We start from the raw sequence: 17,626 nt of genomic DNA, 5'->3' as shown, positions 1-17,626 counted from the left end.
GGAGTTATCAGCTTGCAATGGATGGTGAAAAACGAGATGAATAGAAAAAGGGAACGAAGAGCTTCGAACCCGAAAGGTTATTGTCAACATCTAGTACACCGAACGATCATGTCCTCATGCCATCGCATATCCATATGGCTCATGCATCGTCAATCAAGACGTTTTGCTTCCAGGCTCCCGCAAACACCAAAGATATCAGCGTCAAAGTCGTAAAAACAAAACAGCAAAGAAAAAACGAGACCGGAACGCCAGACCGAGTACTCAATCCACCTTCGCCATGGCCAAACTCCTCGGCGTTGTAAGATTGTTGGACAACCTCACATGACATGTTTTTTTGGAATGTTTCTTGAGCTTCTTGCGTGCAACCATTACCGGTACTGACGATTTCATCACGATGTAGTTGCTAAAAGAACCTAGCAGTACCCTTCACTCCAGAATTAGCTTGCAACACAGCCCCGTTCGGTCGGCATCACCTACCCCTTCAGCGCACTTCGTCCTCGAGAGCCTAAGATAACCATGGTTGGCTCTAAACCATCAATCTGGCAAGTAACGATTAGCATCTCGTTTTTGCGGGGCCATTCAAATGGCCAACTCACAGCTTCAGTCAACAAATGTTTTGGACTCTTGCAATGGATGGCCTCCACCGCCACGCGCACCTGTAACATCGTCTTCCGTAGCAGGCGAACGCAGGTCTGAGAAATGTCTTCAATGGCCCGGGCTCGCTCCGCCTCGGCCCTGGACAACGCCCTCGTATCAGCTGAACTACTGCGCGAGCCGCTCTTGCTATCAGACCCAAAGTACGCTGCCAGCGCGTGTGGAATCAGACTGCTGGACCCTTGTGACCGCAGTGCGGTCTTCTCTGTTTGCTTGCCTACAACGTCTGTTGTGTCTTGCATCACCTTGGCGCCATCGCCAATCTGCACAGAGTTATCCAACTCGACCGCGCCCGCGCTGTCGTCCGCAATTGCATAGACCGCAAACAGCGTGTCTCCGTCGCGAAGGATCGTTCCGATGGTCCATTCCAACGCATACACGGACTCCTCGCTCAGATCCGTAGCCACCAGATACTTGCGTTGCCGTCGCTTACCCTCTGCAGCCTCTTGTTGGAAGCGAGGGAAGTCCCCGCGGATGATTGTACGAATGGCCCGGCAAGGAATGCTGTTGTCCACCGAGGACATGTAGATGCTGAGGTTCTGGGCCTGCTTGATGTCGGATAGGTTGGCTTCGTCATCGGAGCCCACCGGCGTGTTGAAGGCCGATGTATTGTTATCGAAGTTGGTGTTGGGATGCACAGAGGTTCTTCTTGGTCCCGGCGAAAGTACGGATCTCCGTCTGCCACGGCGAGGGGGAGCCATCAACTCGCCTCGGGCAGAATTGTCAGCCAGGAACGGTTCAAGGAGCCACAGGGAATGGACGCACTCTCTTCCTGTAATTCGTGGAATAGGTCCAGGGCGCCTCTCCGCGCCGGGCTGGGAGACGACGGCGCCGGCCCCGGTCCTCGCTTTCCGCTCCAACCACCAGGCGGCGGTTCGGGCGCGGGGTCTGCCTTTTTGCTCCTCCCGCGCGGCTTCACCGGTCCCCGTCGAATGTCATCCTCAGAGCTGCTATCATCGTCGTCGTCTTCGGTCGTCTCCGCATACTCTGAATTCTCATCTGCGCTCTCCACTTTGTCTTTGGCCAGGCGGACGTCTTCGCGGCTGTTGTTATTCTCCTTTAATACCGACGACAGGCTAGAGGACGGTCCCTTCTGATCCATATTGACCTCTTCGTCAGGTACGATCAAGTCTTGGTCGGAGGCTCTTGCGGGAGACCGCAAAGAGTGCACGGTTTTGGACCTCGGCGGGACAATTTCCGAAGGGTGTTCTGACTCGGGTACTATCAATTTAGTCATCACTGGTAATCAGAATCATATATGTATGGCTGGGGGTGGGTGTGGTGTGGATCATGGGTTCACGGGTCTGGCCGTTTGGGCTCCAAGAAATCTTACGTACCGCCGCCGAGCGCGATGTGGGGAGCGCTGCGGAAGAGGTCGACGGGTGGCTTGTTACTTCTGTTGTTCCTCGCCAACTTCGGTGGCTTCACCTGGTTAAGAGTCGAATCGGATGAGCGGCGATCCGGCTCGGGTTCGGGCACCAAATCATCCGAATCCAGGACCGAGAGCGGCGTGTTGGTCCAGGGCGACGAACTCGCCAGGGGACTCAGGGGGCTGGCGAGAGACGAACGGCGGGACGTGGATGGGCTGATTCCCACACCGATGCCCGCAATGGACCCATGTCGAGCGTAAGCTAATGAAGAGGGCTGCGAAGAAGCTTCGCGGCCGTCCGGCATGCTCCGCGAGACGGGAGCGGGGCTAGTGCGGCGCTGGGCCCTCGGGTTCTTCTTGGGCGGGTTATCGAGCAACCGCAGTAGCTCCCGGCGCTCCTCTTCCAGCGCCTGGTCCAGCGACATCCTCAAGGAAAGACGCCGCGACACGCTCGATGAATCCTGGGACATGGCGGGCGGGTGTGTTGATGCAGGATGTGGTTCTGATGGGATCAGGTTCAGCCAGGGGCGGGAGCTCCCGTTCTTAATAATAATCACTCACTCCAAAAGCCGCAACTGGGCCAACCCAGCCAGCACCAGCAGCCCCCCATGCATCAGCCTCATCAGGATCGGCCTGCAGGGCTAGATGAACTCACCTGGTATTAGGTAGTTCTGTGCTTGAACGTTGAAGCTGACGCGAACATGGACGATGACCACCAATTGCCCCTGTGATCCTGAAAGGCAAGTGCCCACCCTTTGTTCCTTCCTTCTCTCAGCCTGGAATGCTCCTAGGAGGAAGAAGGAAAGAGCATGGCCATAGCTCCTTCCCTGCAAAATCACTGGATCGTGGGGTAGGTAAGGAAGGAGCCTCCCAATCCGAGTCTCGGCATCATCATTAGGATTAGGAAGGAGCACCGGGCAGCGCTGAGTATTCTTTCATGTGATCTGGGATGAGGAGTCATAAACTCGTCGAGGCCTGAGGCATTGCCATTCTCTCCACACGCGTTGACCAGATGAAGAGAAGAGATAAGGACAGAAGGTCTCATTTAATTAATTTCATTATACCGAACAACATGTCATTAACACAAACCCATGATCCATTCCCTTCCCAAACTCCCTGTAGCCGAGCCTAATGGAAATAAATGACAAATCCACAATCACAGATGATTCGACAGTCACGCCCGCGAGCGCTTGGACCTACTAGACCGAGCATTGCCCTTGGAGGTCTTGCGGGCAGCAACCTCAGCGAATGCTTCCTCCCGGGGCTCTTCTGGCGCCATCCGCTTCTTGCCTTTTGGCGCGTACTTGGCTTCGAGGCGGTCAAAGAAGTCCGCCGCTCGGGCTTGCTGCCGCTGCTGGATCAGGGCCGCCAGGGCATTATCATCGGCTTTGCCGGGCTTGGACCTGCGGCTCTTTCCGCCACTCCGCACAGCTTGATCGTCTAGTTCCTTGGACAGTTTCTCGGCTTCCTTGGCTTCCTCCTGCGCGCGCTTGACCCGCTTCTTGCGCTTGCTCTCCGGCTCCTCGGTGTAGTTCTTCCAGGCCGTCACCTCGCCATCGGCAATGGCTTTGTCGATTATGGCGCGGAATCGCTCATCGTCATCGAGCACATTGCTGAGCATGACCACCTCGTAGACTTTGTCCAGGTCGCCCTGGAACTGCTCAAACGCGGCCAGCAGGTCTTGTCGCTCCTCGTCGGAGCCCTGGTACTCCTTCTTGACCTTGTCAATGGCCGAAACGTCCACGACGCTGGAAAACTGTTCTCGGAAAAAATCCGCCCAGTCGAAATCATCGTCGTCCAGATGCAGCGACTCGGATGTGCTGCCCGTGGTGTCGTACCGGCGTCGGCGCCGCTCGTCGGACAGAATCGCGTACGCGAACGCGATTTCTTGGAACATCCTGTTCGCTTCCTCCTTGACATCTGGCGGCGCCTTATCTGGGGGGGTCAGCTTCGCCGCTGGATGCCACCGTGCTGGCCGATTTTCATGGAATTGGTAGTACCTGGGTGATGTTTCAGGGCCTTCTTGCGGTAGGCGGATTTGATCTCATCGGCCGAGGCCTTCTCGTCGACCCCCAGCACCTCGTAAGGGTTGATTTCGGCAGGCGGCTCGCCCGGCAAGTTTTCATCGTGAGACATGATTTCGTCAATGTTGGATGAGTGCTCCCTGGGTCACGAAATCCTTACAATGCTCAACTGTAAGCGCGTGCTGGACGCGTTCCCGAGCCAAGGTGAATTTTCGTAATGATTGCCGTATTTAGTTAGACCAAGTCGTGCCAAATCCGAGTAAGCCACTAGGTTAACTAAGCCCAAATAGATAGAACTAGAATATGTACTCCGTAATCTGATCTAGTTAACATTTTAGGTAGTCAACTGATTAATCGTACCCGTATTATGTCATAGACCCCTCAACCCCTTAAAATCCCCCGCCAAACAAACCCAGCGACAGACAGATTGTAAACAGTCAGATTGAAAGGAAGAAAAAAAAGACAATGACGACCTTCGCCGCCGAACCCCGAAAACCCAATCCCTCCTTTTCCGCACACCTCGAGTACATCCGCCAATGCCTCTCCCTCGCGGAGAAATCCCCTCCGCGACCTACCAACTTCCGCGTGGGCGCGATGCTCGTCCTGCGCCGCGATGAGGAGCGCATCACCGAGGACGACACGATCCTCTCCACGGGGTATACGTTGGAACTCCGGGGCAACACGCACGCCGAGCAATGCTGCCTGGCCAACTACGCGGCGGTGCATTCCGTGCCGGAGGACCGCGTTGCGGATGTCCTGCCATCCCCCGCAGACCCGCGCCGCAAAGATGGCCGCAAGTTGCTGCTCTATGTAACCATGGAACCGTGCGGGGAGCGATTATCGGGGAACACGCCGTGTGCGCAGCGGATCATCCAAACCCGCCGCGGTGGTCGCCGGCAGGGGGAGGAAGAAAAAAGCCGTGGTGGTGGTGGTGGCATTGATAAGGTTTATTTTGGCGTCAAGGAACCGGCAACGTTTGTCGGGGAGTCCAAGGGTTGTCGTATGCTGAGCGAGGCGGGGATCGAGTGGGAGCATGTTCCGGGGCTGGAGGAGGAGATTCTCGCCGTTGCGACGGCAGGCCATGAACTCAAGGATAGCGAGCAGAAGCAGTCCAGGACAAATATCGACGATATCAGTCCTGAGGAGAGAAAGAGGCAAGAGGCCTTGCCGCGGAATCCCAAGAAGAGAATGATGGAGAAGGAATAGTTGTGCAGTACTATATAGGTTCCCTTGGATAGTGACCATTCTATAACGAGATGCCCATTTCTCGTTATAACAACCTTCCGTAAGTTCCCCAGTGTTTATAAACGGAGCAATAGGTTGACACAGATCAAGCCATGATATTAAAGTAATTCCTGATATCCGTCTGCTCCAACCCCACAAACGTCCGCCTCTTGATCACCGACTCGAGACGATACAGCTCCAGAATCAACTGCGCGTCGCCGTCCGCCTGCTGCTCCTCGTACAGACGGAGCTTCTCCAGCGCGTCGAGTGCCTCCTTGTGCGAGATGTGGGGCAGTTCTTCCACAACCTGGTCATCATCATGTTCTTCCTCGGGCCGAAACTGGGAGAGAATGAGATCGTCAAGCTCCTCGAGGTTGTCCTGCACGATTTCATCGGCCGGGTTGACGAAGTTGGCCACGTCCATGGGGTCCTTGATTCGTGCTGGCAGCTGAAGCCCGATGAGAGCCTGCGAGATCTCCGCGAGGACGGGCTGAGAGTCAGAGGAGGGGTGCAAACGCTCCGTGGATAGGGCTTTTTGGAAGCAAAACTGGATTATGTCGGTTGTGATGTCCCGCTGCCATGCCCCAACGGCCCATCGGACGGCCTTGAGGACATTCATCGTGACTACCGGATCATGGCCTTTGTCGAATTCGTTGACAATGTAGCGAATCCACTTGTGCTTCCAAGTGGTCTTCCACGTGCTGATAATCCCCTGATCAAGAGGCTGAGTCCGACCTGCGGAGCTCCGGGGAAGCCAGATGATGTTGGTATTCTGTAGAGGGAAGTTGCTCGAAGTGACGCGGTGAACGGCCGCTTGATGGACCGAGTAGTGATCCAGCAACAGAGCGACCTGCCGGCCGTGCATGGACGCGTCGAACCATCGCAGCCATTCTTCGAAAATCTGCGGGCTCACCCAGCCTTTCCCATTGGCACGCCAGCAAAGGCCGAGGTTCTCAACGCGCACCCCTGCCGCACTGAACGCACGGGGTTGCTTCGCCATTCCAACGAACCACGGCGACAGCTTCTGCGATCCGTCGGCATTGCAGCAAAACAATGCTGAGATACGCGGGCGTTGGCCCGTCACACCCGGCAAACTGCGCGTCGAAAGGCCTCGGTCTGGCATCTGCTTCCAAAAAAGAGAGGCCTCCCCGCAACTGAAGATATCCCTTGGGCTAAACTTACTCAACGTTTCGCGGACGGCAAGCACCTGCGCCGCGTAGTTCTCATCTTCATTGCCCTGCTGTTGTTCAGTTTGTTGCTTTTGCTGCTTCTGCTCTCGGACCGTCTTTCGCTGCTGCAGGCGGGAGATCCAATTGCTGCTGAACACCGGCATTTCCTTGCCCCGGTACGCGGGGATATTGTTCCAGTAGAACTGCGCCTTCTCCCGGATCATGTCCTCCGTCACGACCATCTGCGGTTCCGCGGCCTGGATCCACTGATTCAATGCGCTTTCCAGCTCGGGCCAGCGCTTTGGACGCAGGCGCTTGGCGTTGGCTTGCTGCTCGGTCAACTCGCCATCGAGGTGGTTGTACCGCGCCGAGAGAATCTCCGAGATGGACGAAGAGGAGAGTCGATGCCCGTATTCGCCCAGGAACCATTCGGCCAATTGCTTGAGCGAAGCGTTCGGTTGCTGTCTCCGTCGTGCGCGGAGCGCGGCCTTTTGTGCCGTAGTAATGGCTGTTCGACGGGGGGCCATTTTGTTCAGTCTCACCAGCCAGCTACAACTAGTGAGGATTCAGAGGACGAAAGGGCTATTATTATGGGAGCATCCTTCTCATGGTGGTATGATGTCTAGGAGAGTTGATTGTTGGAGGTTGGCTCCGCCCTGTCGGAGCTCGGATCTGACTCGTTTAATTCCTCAGGCAAGAGGGTCCGGACGGAACTTCAGGCTATCATATTGGACTCAATGCGGCAAAGGATGGTTGATTCTTATGACCCAGACTTCACCTTACGACAACCCGGGGATCTGAATTGACTGACCTTCGCTCCCGGAACTTCGTAATAGGGACGTTCGTTGTACGAAGTACGGAGAGGAGCAATACTATTCACGTGATCAACTGGATGATTATGTAACAGCAGTTCTCGAGTCCTTCAGAGTCGAGCATCAACGAGCTGGTTGCCTACGGAGATGACATCCCCATTGCATTAGTATTGTTGGGAATATAAACGCCGACGATGTCAAGAAAATGGCCACATGGCCGAAGGTGACGATGGCCGCAGCAACATGGAATTCTACCCGGCGTACTGCTTCAAGGCTTCGCCGACGCATTTCTCCTGGGTGAAGATGTCCGCGGCGGTGGTACATCAGCTACAGAGTCGGCCAGAGTATGAAGGTAAATTCCTCCAAGAACCTCTTTCTGCCGGACTCGAACTGATCAATTTGGATATGGACTGCAGGACAGAATTTGTTCTTCTATAATAACCACCCCATCCGCTTTGTCTGCGTAGCCGGACTGATCGTCTCGCGGGAGGACTACGAGCGACGGACGCTGCTAAATCTCGACGATAGCAGCGGCGCGACGCTGGAAATTGTGATCCTCAAAGCACCGTCCTCGACAAGAACAACAACATCTCCATCCTCCAATGCAGCACCAGCAGCCGCGGAAGAAGAAGAAGAAGAAGAAGAAGAAGAAGAAGAAGAAGAGGAACAAACAACAACCACACTGGCAGCTCTAGACGAAAACAAACCACAACACCACCACCACATCTCCGCCACAACGAAACAACGCCTCCCCAAGACCGACACCCTCACCGTCGGCACCGTGGCCAAACTCAAAGGCACGCTCTCCTGCTTCCGGTCCAGTATGCAGCTCATCCTCGAACGATTCACCATCCTACGCGACACAAACGCCGAGGTACGCTTCTGGGATGGACGCACGCGGTTTTTTGCCGAGGTACTGTCCGTCCCGTGGTCGTTGACGAGCGAGGAAGTCGCCTATCTGCGGCGGTTGGCGGACCGGGAACGCGAGACAGCCGCCGAGGAGCGCCAGCGGGTGGCGGAAAGGAAGGTGCGGCATGCGCAGAGGGAAGAACGGCATTATCGCCGGATTCTGCGCCGGTGGGAGCGTGAGGAGAAGAAGAGGGAAAAGGAGGCAGAGGTTGTGGCCCGGGCGAATGCACAGTTTACGGAGGTGGTCGCAGCGCGGAAGCTCAAGCGTATGCGTTGAATGATGCTATTCATGGGGAACCGGATTTCTTGACTTCTCTCCAGAATCATAAAAAGCTAAATACAGTACATCAAAAAAGAAAGCGCTGAATATTTCACGCCGAACCGAACTCCAATTCGGCCTTTTACTCCTGCTTTAATACACTCGTCGATAGAATTCCTCCCCATCCCATCGCCCAGGTCCCGAATCATGGTACCGTCGCTCCCAATCCCGCTCTATTCCAAACCCATCACCATAGTCCCCACGAGCATACTCCCGATACCGCCGCCCATCGCTGAAGTCGTCGAGGATACGATCGGATTCCAGAACCTCCTCGTACAGACTATCCTTCATGCCCAGAATCCGACTATCCGACCGCCGATAGTCGCCGCCGTCCCCCTCGTCGAGTCCGACGGAGGAACTGCGCCGTCTTCCGCTCCTCATTGTCGGGGATAGTCGACCTCCGCCGACACGGATGTGTGGACGCTCTTGGCCGCCGTACGAGTGCGACGCACGGTGCCGGGTCGGGGTGGAGAGGGAGTCTCTGTCTTTGGTGCGACCCTGACCGTCGCGAGACGAGGATGGTTCCTTGTAGACCTTGCCGCCGCCGGGTTGGGCCGAGTATGGCTTGCGCTCCCTCTCGATCGGGCGTGGGGGTCCCGATTCATCGTCGTCGTCGTCGGCGTCATCGACATGCGCCTGTAGGCTTCGTGGGGGGCGATCACGGACCGGGGTGGACACCGAATTGTTATAATCACTATGAAGCAATCGAGCCGACTGCGGCTCTTCTACGGATACCTTTGATGACTGCGCAGGTGGGGATGATGATGATGATAATGATCGCGGTTCTGCAGGGACGTCCGGGAGCTCCCGGACGCAGTGCATCCGGATCGAGTCCATGAGCTTTTTGAGGATCGACAGGTCCTGGCCGGAAGGAAACAACTGCCGAGGAAGCTCCTTGGGGAACCGTTCCCTGCGATCGTCCGGGTTGCTGATGGGCAGGTTCAGCACAGCCTTTTGCATCCGCATGAACTCCGTCTCAGGCCGAGCCAGGATGTTCCATGTCATCCAACGCTCGAAGCCGCGAGGCGTTAGGCCTGGCACATGGGGCCGCTTGTTGAGCTTGATCTGGAAGAGATGGTGCTCGGCCTCGATCTCGCAATAGAGTTGCGAGATCGACGAAGTGTGGTCGTCAAAGATGTCTTTTTTTTTTTTTTTTTCACAATGCCACTCAGTCCCGGCAAGGCGGATATCAGGTGGAAGAGCGTATAGGCGTACCTTGCCATGGCCAGGGGTCCTGGCTGACCGCCGTGTCAGCGTAGAATTTCTGCATCTTCTCTGGCGTCACCACCAGGGTGTTGCCGGGCGGGTAGTCTTCGATCTATGAACATGATTAGTACGTCCCGCCCGCTTACCCAGATTAGCCCATGGAATCAACCTACCAAGTGAACGGCAATCCCCCGCAGAAACTGGCCCAGCCGTGCGGTCGGCCTCCCATCCTCAAAGAGTCGACCCCAGATCTTTTCGAGCGTTGTCTCCTCGCCCGACGTGGACACCCGTTTCAGAGGACTAGGACGAGGATCTGGCGACGGGCGCTCCCGAACTGGATCTGGGGGCGCATCACTCCGTTCGGCGGGCACTGGCCTAGGACTGGTTCTCGGCGGGGTCGCGCTCGACACGGAGGGTGGTGCAGGCGCCCAACGGTCGAGTGCGGGCGGCGCATACGGAGCTGGAGCTCGGCCGACGCCCGGAGAATCAGTCCGACCGTATGCCGCGGGTTGCGATTGCGGCGTGGGGGGGTAGTATGGATGCGCGGGCGGCGGCTGCGTCTGCGGCCGTGGCTGCGGGCTGTCTAGCCCGTACGCCCTCAACTGCTGGATGACAGTCGCGGTGACTTGAGAAATGAGCTCTGGTGACAAGTAGTTCGGCACAGGGCCGGTAGTCTGGTCTCGGGGCCCCTGCGCCTGAGGAGACGGAGTTGTCGTTGGATATTGGGGAAGAGTGGTCGCCGCCTGGGGTTGCGGCTGCGGCATCGAGACCTGGTCAGAGGCATACTGGGTGGGATGCGGCGTCTGCTGCGGGGATGCGACGGCCGGTGGCCCTTGGCCATTGTACTGCTCACTCGGAGCGGGCACCGGAGCGTAGGGCGGGTTGTCGTGGTAGTAAGAATCGGACGCCATGTAGTCAACTCTCCTCTGAGTAGACCAATATGATCGTAAAAGATACTGAATCCGGCCCCCAGTATATGAAATGCCACTGTGTTGAGATGCCTGGAGCCTGGGGAGGGGCAGCGCCGTTTCGTTTGACTTGTGACTTCAAGCCGCGAGCCGATAATCTGCGAGATGATAAAGATAGTGCTGTATCATTTAATTTAGTGCGGTCATCCACCGAGCCTGCGATCTCTTTCTTGAACACGATGTTTGCGGTAGAATACATGACAGCTGGCCGTATCAGCTGCGTGGCAGTAATACATGGTACGTCACGGGGATTTGTCCTCGATCACGCGGGCCGAGCGCCAAAACACCCAGGTCTATCTTTCAGTTACGAGTAGTATAGGCAGTCTAGAATCAGTTGCATAGGATTGCATTCAGCACGACTACAAGGATAACCGACTGGAGATCCATCCAAAGTTTATTTCGCCTCATCCCATGGTTCTCCTTCGGCCCGCTGCCCGTGAGTCCTCCCTCGCAACCATGGTCGACTGTAATTCGAAATCATGGTCCTATCTTGTCATTTCAGGAGATCATCAGGGTCTTCATCCGGCGGCAGATAGCGGCCCACCTCCGGAATTCGCATCGACGGTGCAGTTCCCTTCGGGAACCGGCCTCCCTGGAAGACAAGACGTCAGAGCTAGAATGGATGACGTCTGACTGGGAGACGTGATACGATACGCACCTTGATTTTAGCCCATCGATCCCTCTGCGACCGGTTCGCCGGTGGGTCCTTGCATTGCTGCCGGCTTGGGCCAGCGTCGACGCCCCAGGTCCGCCATCCTGAATGGATGGTGCCCGTCCCGGCAGCCGATCCAGTGGCCGAGAGGGTTGCCTCGCGCGGATGGCCGACTCCCTGGGCATCGTAGGCAACGAACGCTGCGTCTTTTCCCTTTCCATGCTCCTCTTCCCCATTTTCGTCGCGGGACTCGACCCAGACGCCACCGCCTACAGAAACGTCGTCCTCGTCGAAATCCGGACCTCCGACGAAGCTGCTGGAAGCGGCCGTCGAGTACACGTCCTCCTCCAGCGAGTCGGTGGTCAGTCCCGCGAGTGCACTGCTGCCCGCCTTGCTCTAGTCCCTGTTCGTGAGCGGTCTCGGTTGGATCGTCCATTTCGAAACATACCGTGGACTCCGTATAGATGGTCGCCTGGTCGTCCAGTTCATGGTCCGCCCAAGGATCCAAATCCAGCTGATCCTGGACACAGTTGCAGCATCGCTGCGTGGACAGTCAGTGCTGACGCGGGCATCGCGAAGAGCCGTCATCCTTACCGCTCTGTCGGGGTCATGGCGTTGATTTTTGGCAAACTCCGTGAGGGGTTTGCTCTTGAGGCAGACCGTGCAGGTCAACTCGGTGGGCGGGCTGCCGACACAGGTCCGGCAGCGGATCTGGCAGCCAAAGATGCCCTCCTGGCCTTTCCTGGCAATGGTCTGGCGCAGGCGATTGAGCTGGCTGTTGGAGAAGGCGCCCTGCATGCGGTATTTGTGGCAGGAGGCGCATTTGATCCTTTGTCCATCAGCAAGCTGTACTGGGTAATCACCTTATTATTAACATTATTATTATGATTACAGGCTTACTTGTCTGGCAATTTGGTCTGTTTGAGCCTGGCCCTTCATCATCAGTAAGTGTCTCACGGGGCACCGATCCTTCTCACTCACTTGTCCACAAAGTCACGGCTGAACGGGGCCATGGTGCTCCGCTCGCGGGGTTCCTCTTCCTCACTCGGCTGGGGATGAATTCCGTCCAGGAATGGCGTGGATGAGCAAGGGAAGAAGAAAAGGAAAGAGCTCCCTGTCTGTGCGAGAAAAGCTCCTGCTGTTCACGGCTTCCTTGATGGGCAAGAGCACCTGCTGTTATTCGCAGCAAACGCGCTCTCCCAGCTCATTCACAGATGCATTCATTCTGTTCACTGCCAACTTGGGGAATTTCATAGGTAATCGGGCAGCTTGAGCTGTAGAGTTTGTTCTTTTCCATAGCACCCCAGTGGTGATGTATGTCTGATGTCTGACCAGAGCATCAGCATCATCATGACTGGGCCAAATAATGGTAATTTCCCATTGGATTCATGAGTCCCGGAAAGGATGATTGCATAGCATGTTTCGTTTCATTCTGTTATTCATATCTGCAGGGATCTCTGACACTGAAGCCATCTGGGATTCTTTGCGGGCTGGAGTATTCCGTCATGTATCATGTGTGAGCTCAGATCAAGCACTTTTGTGGCATTCTGCTTCCTGCCAAAATAAAGTACATACGAGTATGTACGGAGTACCCAGATACAGCTGCGGGTGTCGAGACGATCTTTCAGTTGATGGCCAAAGCATTGCGGAGTGCAGCAGGCTGCAGGACTGAATTGGCAATTGGCAGCAACCTGACACTACACACGAGTCAGATTGGACAGAACAAGCTTTGAACTGTGGAATCTGTTTGATTCTTTATTTAATCACGTGACAAACAGACTCAATTTTGTCCAAGACCTTATTTCCAAGGTGAGGTTGGTTCCATGTTAACTTCTTGATTCTTATCCTCCGAGGTTACTCTGTCCACCACTCTCCGGCCGATCAGACAATGTGTCTTTATGTGCTCCGTACAAGTCGAGCCTCGCTTGAGTAAGCTACTCGGATGCAAAGTCGGTCAACAAGACTGCCCTTCAGGGCAAAAGCGCATCCAATTCCATGGGACCTGAGTCTGCAAAAACAACCAAAATATATTATTGATTGTTGTTGGCACTAAAGCCAACCACTCAGAAACATGTCTCTTTATTATGAAGCGGCGTCATTCCTGACTGCCCCAGCCGGAGCCGGCGGATCGTTCAAGTCTCGCGTTTACAGCGCAAAAGGCCTCAAAGTGTCACCAGCGCAAATATATGCTGTTATCACAGAGGCGTCGAAATGGGACCTTCTGCTGAAGGAAGTCATTGAAAACTCTGAGATCCTTTCACAGGAACCAAAGGTATGCGATTGGAGCCGTTACTCTGTCGGATGAGACCTAACCGGAAGAAAGTTGACTCCGCTATTGTCTGTGCTTCTAGTACATGACTTCCTTTTCTCAAAAAATGGGATCTCTGCACCACCCTCTCATCCGCTCCGACAAGCTATAGACAGACATAAGACTCGAATTAAGGGTGAGTTTACGAAAGCTCGTGTGCGCCGCGGATGCGCTTCCGTGCAAGACCTACAGGCGGCTGTCCTGCAGGAGAAAAAGTCTGTCCTTGGCTCAGATGCACTATCAGAAACATCGTACCCTCGATGGGTTCGAATCAACAATCTTAAGTCAGATCTGGACTCACAACTTCGATCTACGTTTGCTGGTTTCCAGCAGGTGAGCAGCCTGGCTGATTTGAAGTCGGCCAACTCAGTTTACGTGGACGAGCATGTACCGGACCTGGTTGCACTGGCTTCTGGTGGTGATATCTCGTCCTCCAGCGCCTATCAAAAAGGCGAAATCATTCTTCAGGATAAGGCGTCATGCTTTCCAGCGTACCTTCTCCTAGGGGACCAGGACGTTGCGTGGACGGGAGACCTGGTTGATGGTTGCGCTGCTCCTGGCAATAAGACCACACACCTTGCTTCTCTTCTGTGTGCAAGAAACTCGCATACAGATGCAACAATTTTCTCCATGGATGCGTCTGCCGATCGATCAAAGACGCTGCAGAAAATGGTCTCTGTTGCCGGTGCTGACAAGCTAGTGTCCGTGCTTGCAGGGCAAGACTTCCTAGCTGTCAATCATGCAGACCCGCGCTTCAAGAATGTCACCGGACTTCTCCTTGACCCGAGCTGTTCAGGAAGTGGCATCATTGGTCGTGATGATATGCCCCGATTAGTCCTGCCTGAACTTGTGACGAAGTCCAAGGATAACTTTGCTCGCGGAAAGAAGCGCAAGCGAACTGACGGCGATGATGCCCAGTCTGCAGCGTCTGCTCGCCGTTCCGAACCTTCGCCTCCAAGCAAAGACCGCCTAAGCAGACTCGCAAATTTGCAGGCGCGCATCGTAGAGCATGCACTTGGCTTCCCAGCCGCGACTCGGGTCACATACAGCACCTGTTCGATCTACATTCTAGAAAATGAACTGGTCGTATCGCGAGTTTTATCTTCAAAGGTTGCAATGACTGGCGGCTGGCGGCTGATGCGTCGAGACGAACAGCCGCGGGGGCTAAGAAAGTGGAAACACAGGGGAATTCGCCAGCAAGAGATTGCTCTTGAGAGCTTTGAGGTAGATCTATCAGAGGAGCAGCTGGACTCTTGTATACGATGCTGGCCTGGAGACGACCAGGGAACTGGGGGCTTCTTTGTCGCTGGATTCGTTCGAGACCAGCCTGGAGCAGACGTTGCTGCTCCTATGTCATCAACGAATAGTTTGAATGGAGAGGACGGCTATGACGATGATGAGGATGAATGGAACGGATTTTCTGATTGAGCAGCTTCGGCATGAAGCGCACTATCGATGAGAAATATCCAAGCATACACTTGCAGGAGTGTTGGCATCTAATCATGTGAGTAACTTCGCTTCTGGCTTGTGTTTATCGCGCAGTGATATTGATAGTGCCTGGATGCAGCATGGAATAATAGATAGTAGGTACGTGATAGATCTATCGATAATAACCAGGAATGTCCTATTGCGGCCCGTAAGTCGCCAACAAGCGAAGGGTGAGTGAGTGAATAAAACACAGTGCTGCCTTGCTTTCCTATCCAAGAACGTAATTCATCCTCCTCATATTCCCTCAAACTCCTACTTGAGAGCTTGGCCCGCTTAGTGACCAAACGGTCGAGCTCGGAGTCTACCAGAACTACGAGATGTCGGATTTGTAAAAGAATATCCGTGACAGAATCTCCCTCCATCTGGACCGCGGTCACTGAACAGAGTTGACCTTTTTCGACCCTGCAATGGATTCCTCCATCGACTGCACGGGCCCCGAAACACCTTCTGCGGACAGAGCAAAAGCCACCGAGTACGTCGAAGGCTCGATGCCTAATCTGGCCTGGGAAGCAGAGCTAATCACTGCGCAGGCTCCCCGGGATCTCAGATCAACAAGAAGAGGAGTTGCCGGACACTGTGAAGGCACGCTTAGCACGGATTCGATTTGAATATGATATCGTAGGCTCGTTGTCTCTCGAGCTTGTGCTCCATATCGTGACGTATCTGGACCCAGCAGATATTGTCCGGAGCCGGAGGGGCGCATTCTCCCAATGTCTCAATGTTCTTTGTGTCGTTGATTTGACAGGGGGCTCGTCTTAGGTCTCAAAACGATGGCTCTGTATTTTGTCGTCCGATACAGTGACGAAGTTTGCTTTACGCCAAACGCTTGAGTTCCTGTGAATAGAGGGCATGGATGATGAAGTTGCCGCGGATGCGATGACCTACTTCCGATGGCAACACGGTTTGCAGACTGGGAGGCCTCAAGAAGATATTTTTCCATGGTCTGAACCGCAGAGGGAGCCCTTCGACATTTGGTACCATTCGCGACGGCTATTTAATGACACGACTCCTGGTGACGGACTCGAAATGCTGGACCTCGGAACTGGAGAGAAGTCGACGTGGATCGGCGAGGAAGCACTGATCGACAGCTGCGAAATACTAGTATCCGATCGCTATGTTGCTGTCCAGCATGATTCTCGGTATGAGGCTACTCAATCCTCCCGCCTTGTCCGCATCATCTCACAGTAGGGTTGGCAGTTCTCTGACAGCGTGGAATATCCACACCAAACAGCGGCTATATGCAGCAGAGACTCCTTGTTTTCCCGATATTTATTTCGAGAAGGACAAAGTTGTCATGGTTGAAAGGTCGTTGTTTGGTCGGTCTTCATTTGGGACCTGAGCTCGGATCACATGCAGGGATTTGACAAATTTACCAATCTGTGGCCGTGGCATGTGGATGTGGATGAGAACATACTGGTGGCATTCCAATCGACTGGGACGCACGTTCGCCGGGGGTGCAACAGACCAAGTGGGCGTTGAGCGGGAGGCTGCTGGACCGCAAACTCTTTCACCTATCGTTGCCGAGTCGTCTTGTGGACAGGAAGGGCCTTGAATCATTGGATACCCTCATCATCCATACTTATGGCCGCAAGACAGTAAGACGCCTTCTACCTAGAACCGGCAAGTTTGAAACGATCGACCTCGTCATGTACGACCACGCCATCGACAAGCTGGGCGTCCGGTTGAGCTCGCTCCAGTCATATATCCATGATCGCGACGTGGAGCCTTTTTGCGCGTTTCTGAGCCCCGACATTGTCTACCACTGGAGCCACAAATTCAACTGCCTTGAGATCCTGAACGCATATAACCAGACCAGAATTCAGCATCCTTACCCATTAGATATCCGAGAGGTCAATTTTGGGAAGTGGCCCTTACCTTTCGGTGACCGCGAAGTTTTTGGCCTGGCCAGTGACGACGGCGTTCAAATCTGGTTTTTCAATCCTCACTTTGTTGCTGATGTCCCTGATGCGAAATCTTTTGTTCCAAAGGAAAGAGATGATGCGAAGAAATAGAACCCAGGCATGCATACCCCATTCTACTATCGAGTCCATGCAAAGTGCAACGAAAGAGCCTGATTTTCCGTCCACTGTAACTGTACCCTGTCATCATTATACCAATCGTGTTTAGAGAGAGTGCCACTCAAGAGCTTCGTCCGCCCAAGTTGACGCTCAGTCATGTTCGATTTGTCTGTCCTCTATCCGATTCAGACTGCTTCGCGTCTAGATTCCAGGCGAACTCAACCCGATGGTGGTCTCTTCGTGCGAAGTTGTACATAGTATCGATACTTGACATCCTTGACATTTGTGGTACAGGGACGTCCCTGGAGAATTGCAGTTCCCAACATTTGTAGGTTAATCGCAGTATGAAGTGGTATAACCTGGTACGGTGGCTAACCTCGGGCTATCTCACGGATATCCGCCGTACCTTGGGTGCTGCAAATACATACCTGAAGAGTAAACTACTGTATTTGGTATAGTAAAGCTGGGTACTGCATTTATCCCTTTGTGCTCGCACGCCTCCTGAC

The 17,626-nt window shown here is 54.5% G+C and overlaps 9 protein-coding genes across 9 annotated transcripts; 4 read left to right on the top strand and 5 right to left on the bottom strand.

The window, feature by feature from the left end:
- Nucleotides 1-261: 261 nt before the first annotated feature.
- VTN31DRAFT_1490 (uncharacterized protein) lies at nt 262-2,493 on the bottom strand (the record flags this gene model as incomplete). Its single annotated transcript, XM_069401553.1, has 5 exons — nt 262-424; nt 478-539; nt 597-1,363; nt 1,420-1,875; nt 1,992-2,493. 5 exons carry the CDS (start codon nt 2,491-2,493, stop codon nt 262-264), a joined length of 1,950 nt encoding a protein of 649 aa, XP_069264346.1.
- Nucleotides 2,494-3,197: 704 nt separating this feature from the next.
- Nucleotides 3,198-4,159, bottom strand: VTN31DRAFT_1489 (uncharacterized protein; the record flags this gene model as incomplete). The annotated part of the gene is made up of 2 exons (XM_069401551.1): nt 3,198-3,958; nt 4,024-4,159. The coding sequence occupies 2 exons, from the start codon at nt 4,157-4,159 to the stop codon at nt 3,198-3,200; spliced, it is 897 nt and encodes a 298-aa protein (XP_069264345.1).
- A 353-nt stretch (nt 4,160-4,512) lies between these two features.
- VTN31DRAFT_1488 (uncharacterized protein) lies at nt 4,513-5,253 on the top strand (the record flags this gene model as incomplete). Its single annotated transcript, XM_069401550.1, has 1 exon — nt 4,513-5,253. The coding sequence occupies one exon, from the start codon at nt 4,513-4,515 to the stop codon at nt 5,251-5,253; it is 741 nt and encodes a 246-aa protein (XP_069264344.1).
- A 124-nt stretch (nt 5,254-5,377) lies between these two features.
- On the bottom strand, nt 5,378-6,967 carry VTN31DRAFT_1487 (uncharacterized protein; the record flags this gene model as incomplete). The annotated part of the gene is made up of 1 exon (XM_069401549.1): nt 5,378-6,967. The coding sequence occupies one exon, from the start codon at nt 6,965-6,967 to the stop codon at nt 5,378-5,380; it is 1,590 nt and encodes a 529-aa protein (XP_069264343.1).
- Nucleotides 6,968-7,465: 498 nt separating this feature from the next.
- On the top strand, nt 7,466-8,438 carry VTN31DRAFT_1486 (uncharacterized protein; the record flags this gene model as incomplete). The annotated part of the gene is made up of 2 exons (XM_069401548.1): nt 7,466-7,604; nt 7,669-8,438. 2 exons carry the CDS (start codon nt 7,466-7,468, stop codon nt 8,436-8,438), a joined length of 909 nt encoding a protein of 302 aa, XP_069264342.1.
- Nucleotides 8,439-8,573: 135 nt separating this feature from the next.
- Nucleotides 8,574-10,597, bottom strand: VTN31DRAFT_1485 (uncharacterized protein; the record flags this gene model as incomplete). The annotated part of the gene is made up of 3 exons (XM_069401547.1): nt 8,574-9,619; nt 9,696-9,798; nt 9,860-10,597. The coding sequence occupies 3 exons, from the start codon at nt 10,595-10,597 to the stop codon at nt 8,574-8,576; spliced, it is 1,887 nt and encodes a 628-aa protein (XP_069264341.1).
- A 550-nt stretch (nt 10,598-11,147) lies between these two features.
- VTN31DRAFT_1484 (uncharacterized protein) lies at nt 11,148-12,319 on the bottom strand (the record flags this gene model as incomplete). Its single annotated transcript, XM_069401546.1, has 6 exons — nt 11,148-11,246; nt 11,313-11,702; nt 11,755-11,847; nt 11,901-12,135; nt 12,207-12,233; nt 12,288-12,319. 6 exons carry the CDS (start codon nt 12,317-12,319, stop codon nt 11,148-11,150), a joined length of 876 nt encoding a protein of 291 aa, XP_069264340.1.
- Nucleotides 12,320-13,377: 1,058 nt separating this feature from the next.
- VTN31DRAFT_1483 (uncharacterized protein) lies at nt 13,378-15,042 on the top strand (the record flags this gene model as incomplete). The annotated part of the gene is made up of 2 exons (XM_069401545.1): nt 13,378-13,578; nt 13,630-15,042. The coding sequence occupies 2 exons, from the start codon at nt 13,378-13,380 to the stop codon at nt 15,040-15,042; spliced, it is 1,614 nt and encodes a 537-aa protein (XP_069264339.1).
- A 467-nt stretch (nt 15,043-15,509) lies between these two features.
- On the top strand, nt 15,510-15,861 carry VTN31DRAFT_1482 (uncharacterized protein; the record flags this gene model as incomplete). Its single annotated transcript, XM_069401544.1, has 2 exons — nt 15,510-15,574; nt 15,633-15,861. 2 exons carry the CDS (start codon nt 15,510-15,512, stop codon nt 15,859-15,861), a joined length of 294 nt encoding a protein of 97 aa, XP_069264338.1.
- Nucleotides 15,862-17,626: the final 1,765 nt, after the last annotated feature.

This window comes from Thermomyces dupontii (assembly GCF_041956625.1).
Source record: "Thermomyces dupontii strain NRRL 2155 unplaced genomic scaffold VTN31scaffold_1, whole genome shotgun sequence".
Taxonomy (NCBI): domain Eukaryota; kingdom Fungi; phylum Ascomycota; class Eurotiomycetes; order Eurotiales; family Trichocomaceae; genus Thermomyces; species Thermomyces dupontii.
Note: the sequence above shows the minus strand (reverse complement) of the source record. Positions and strands in the feature narration are given on the sequence as shown.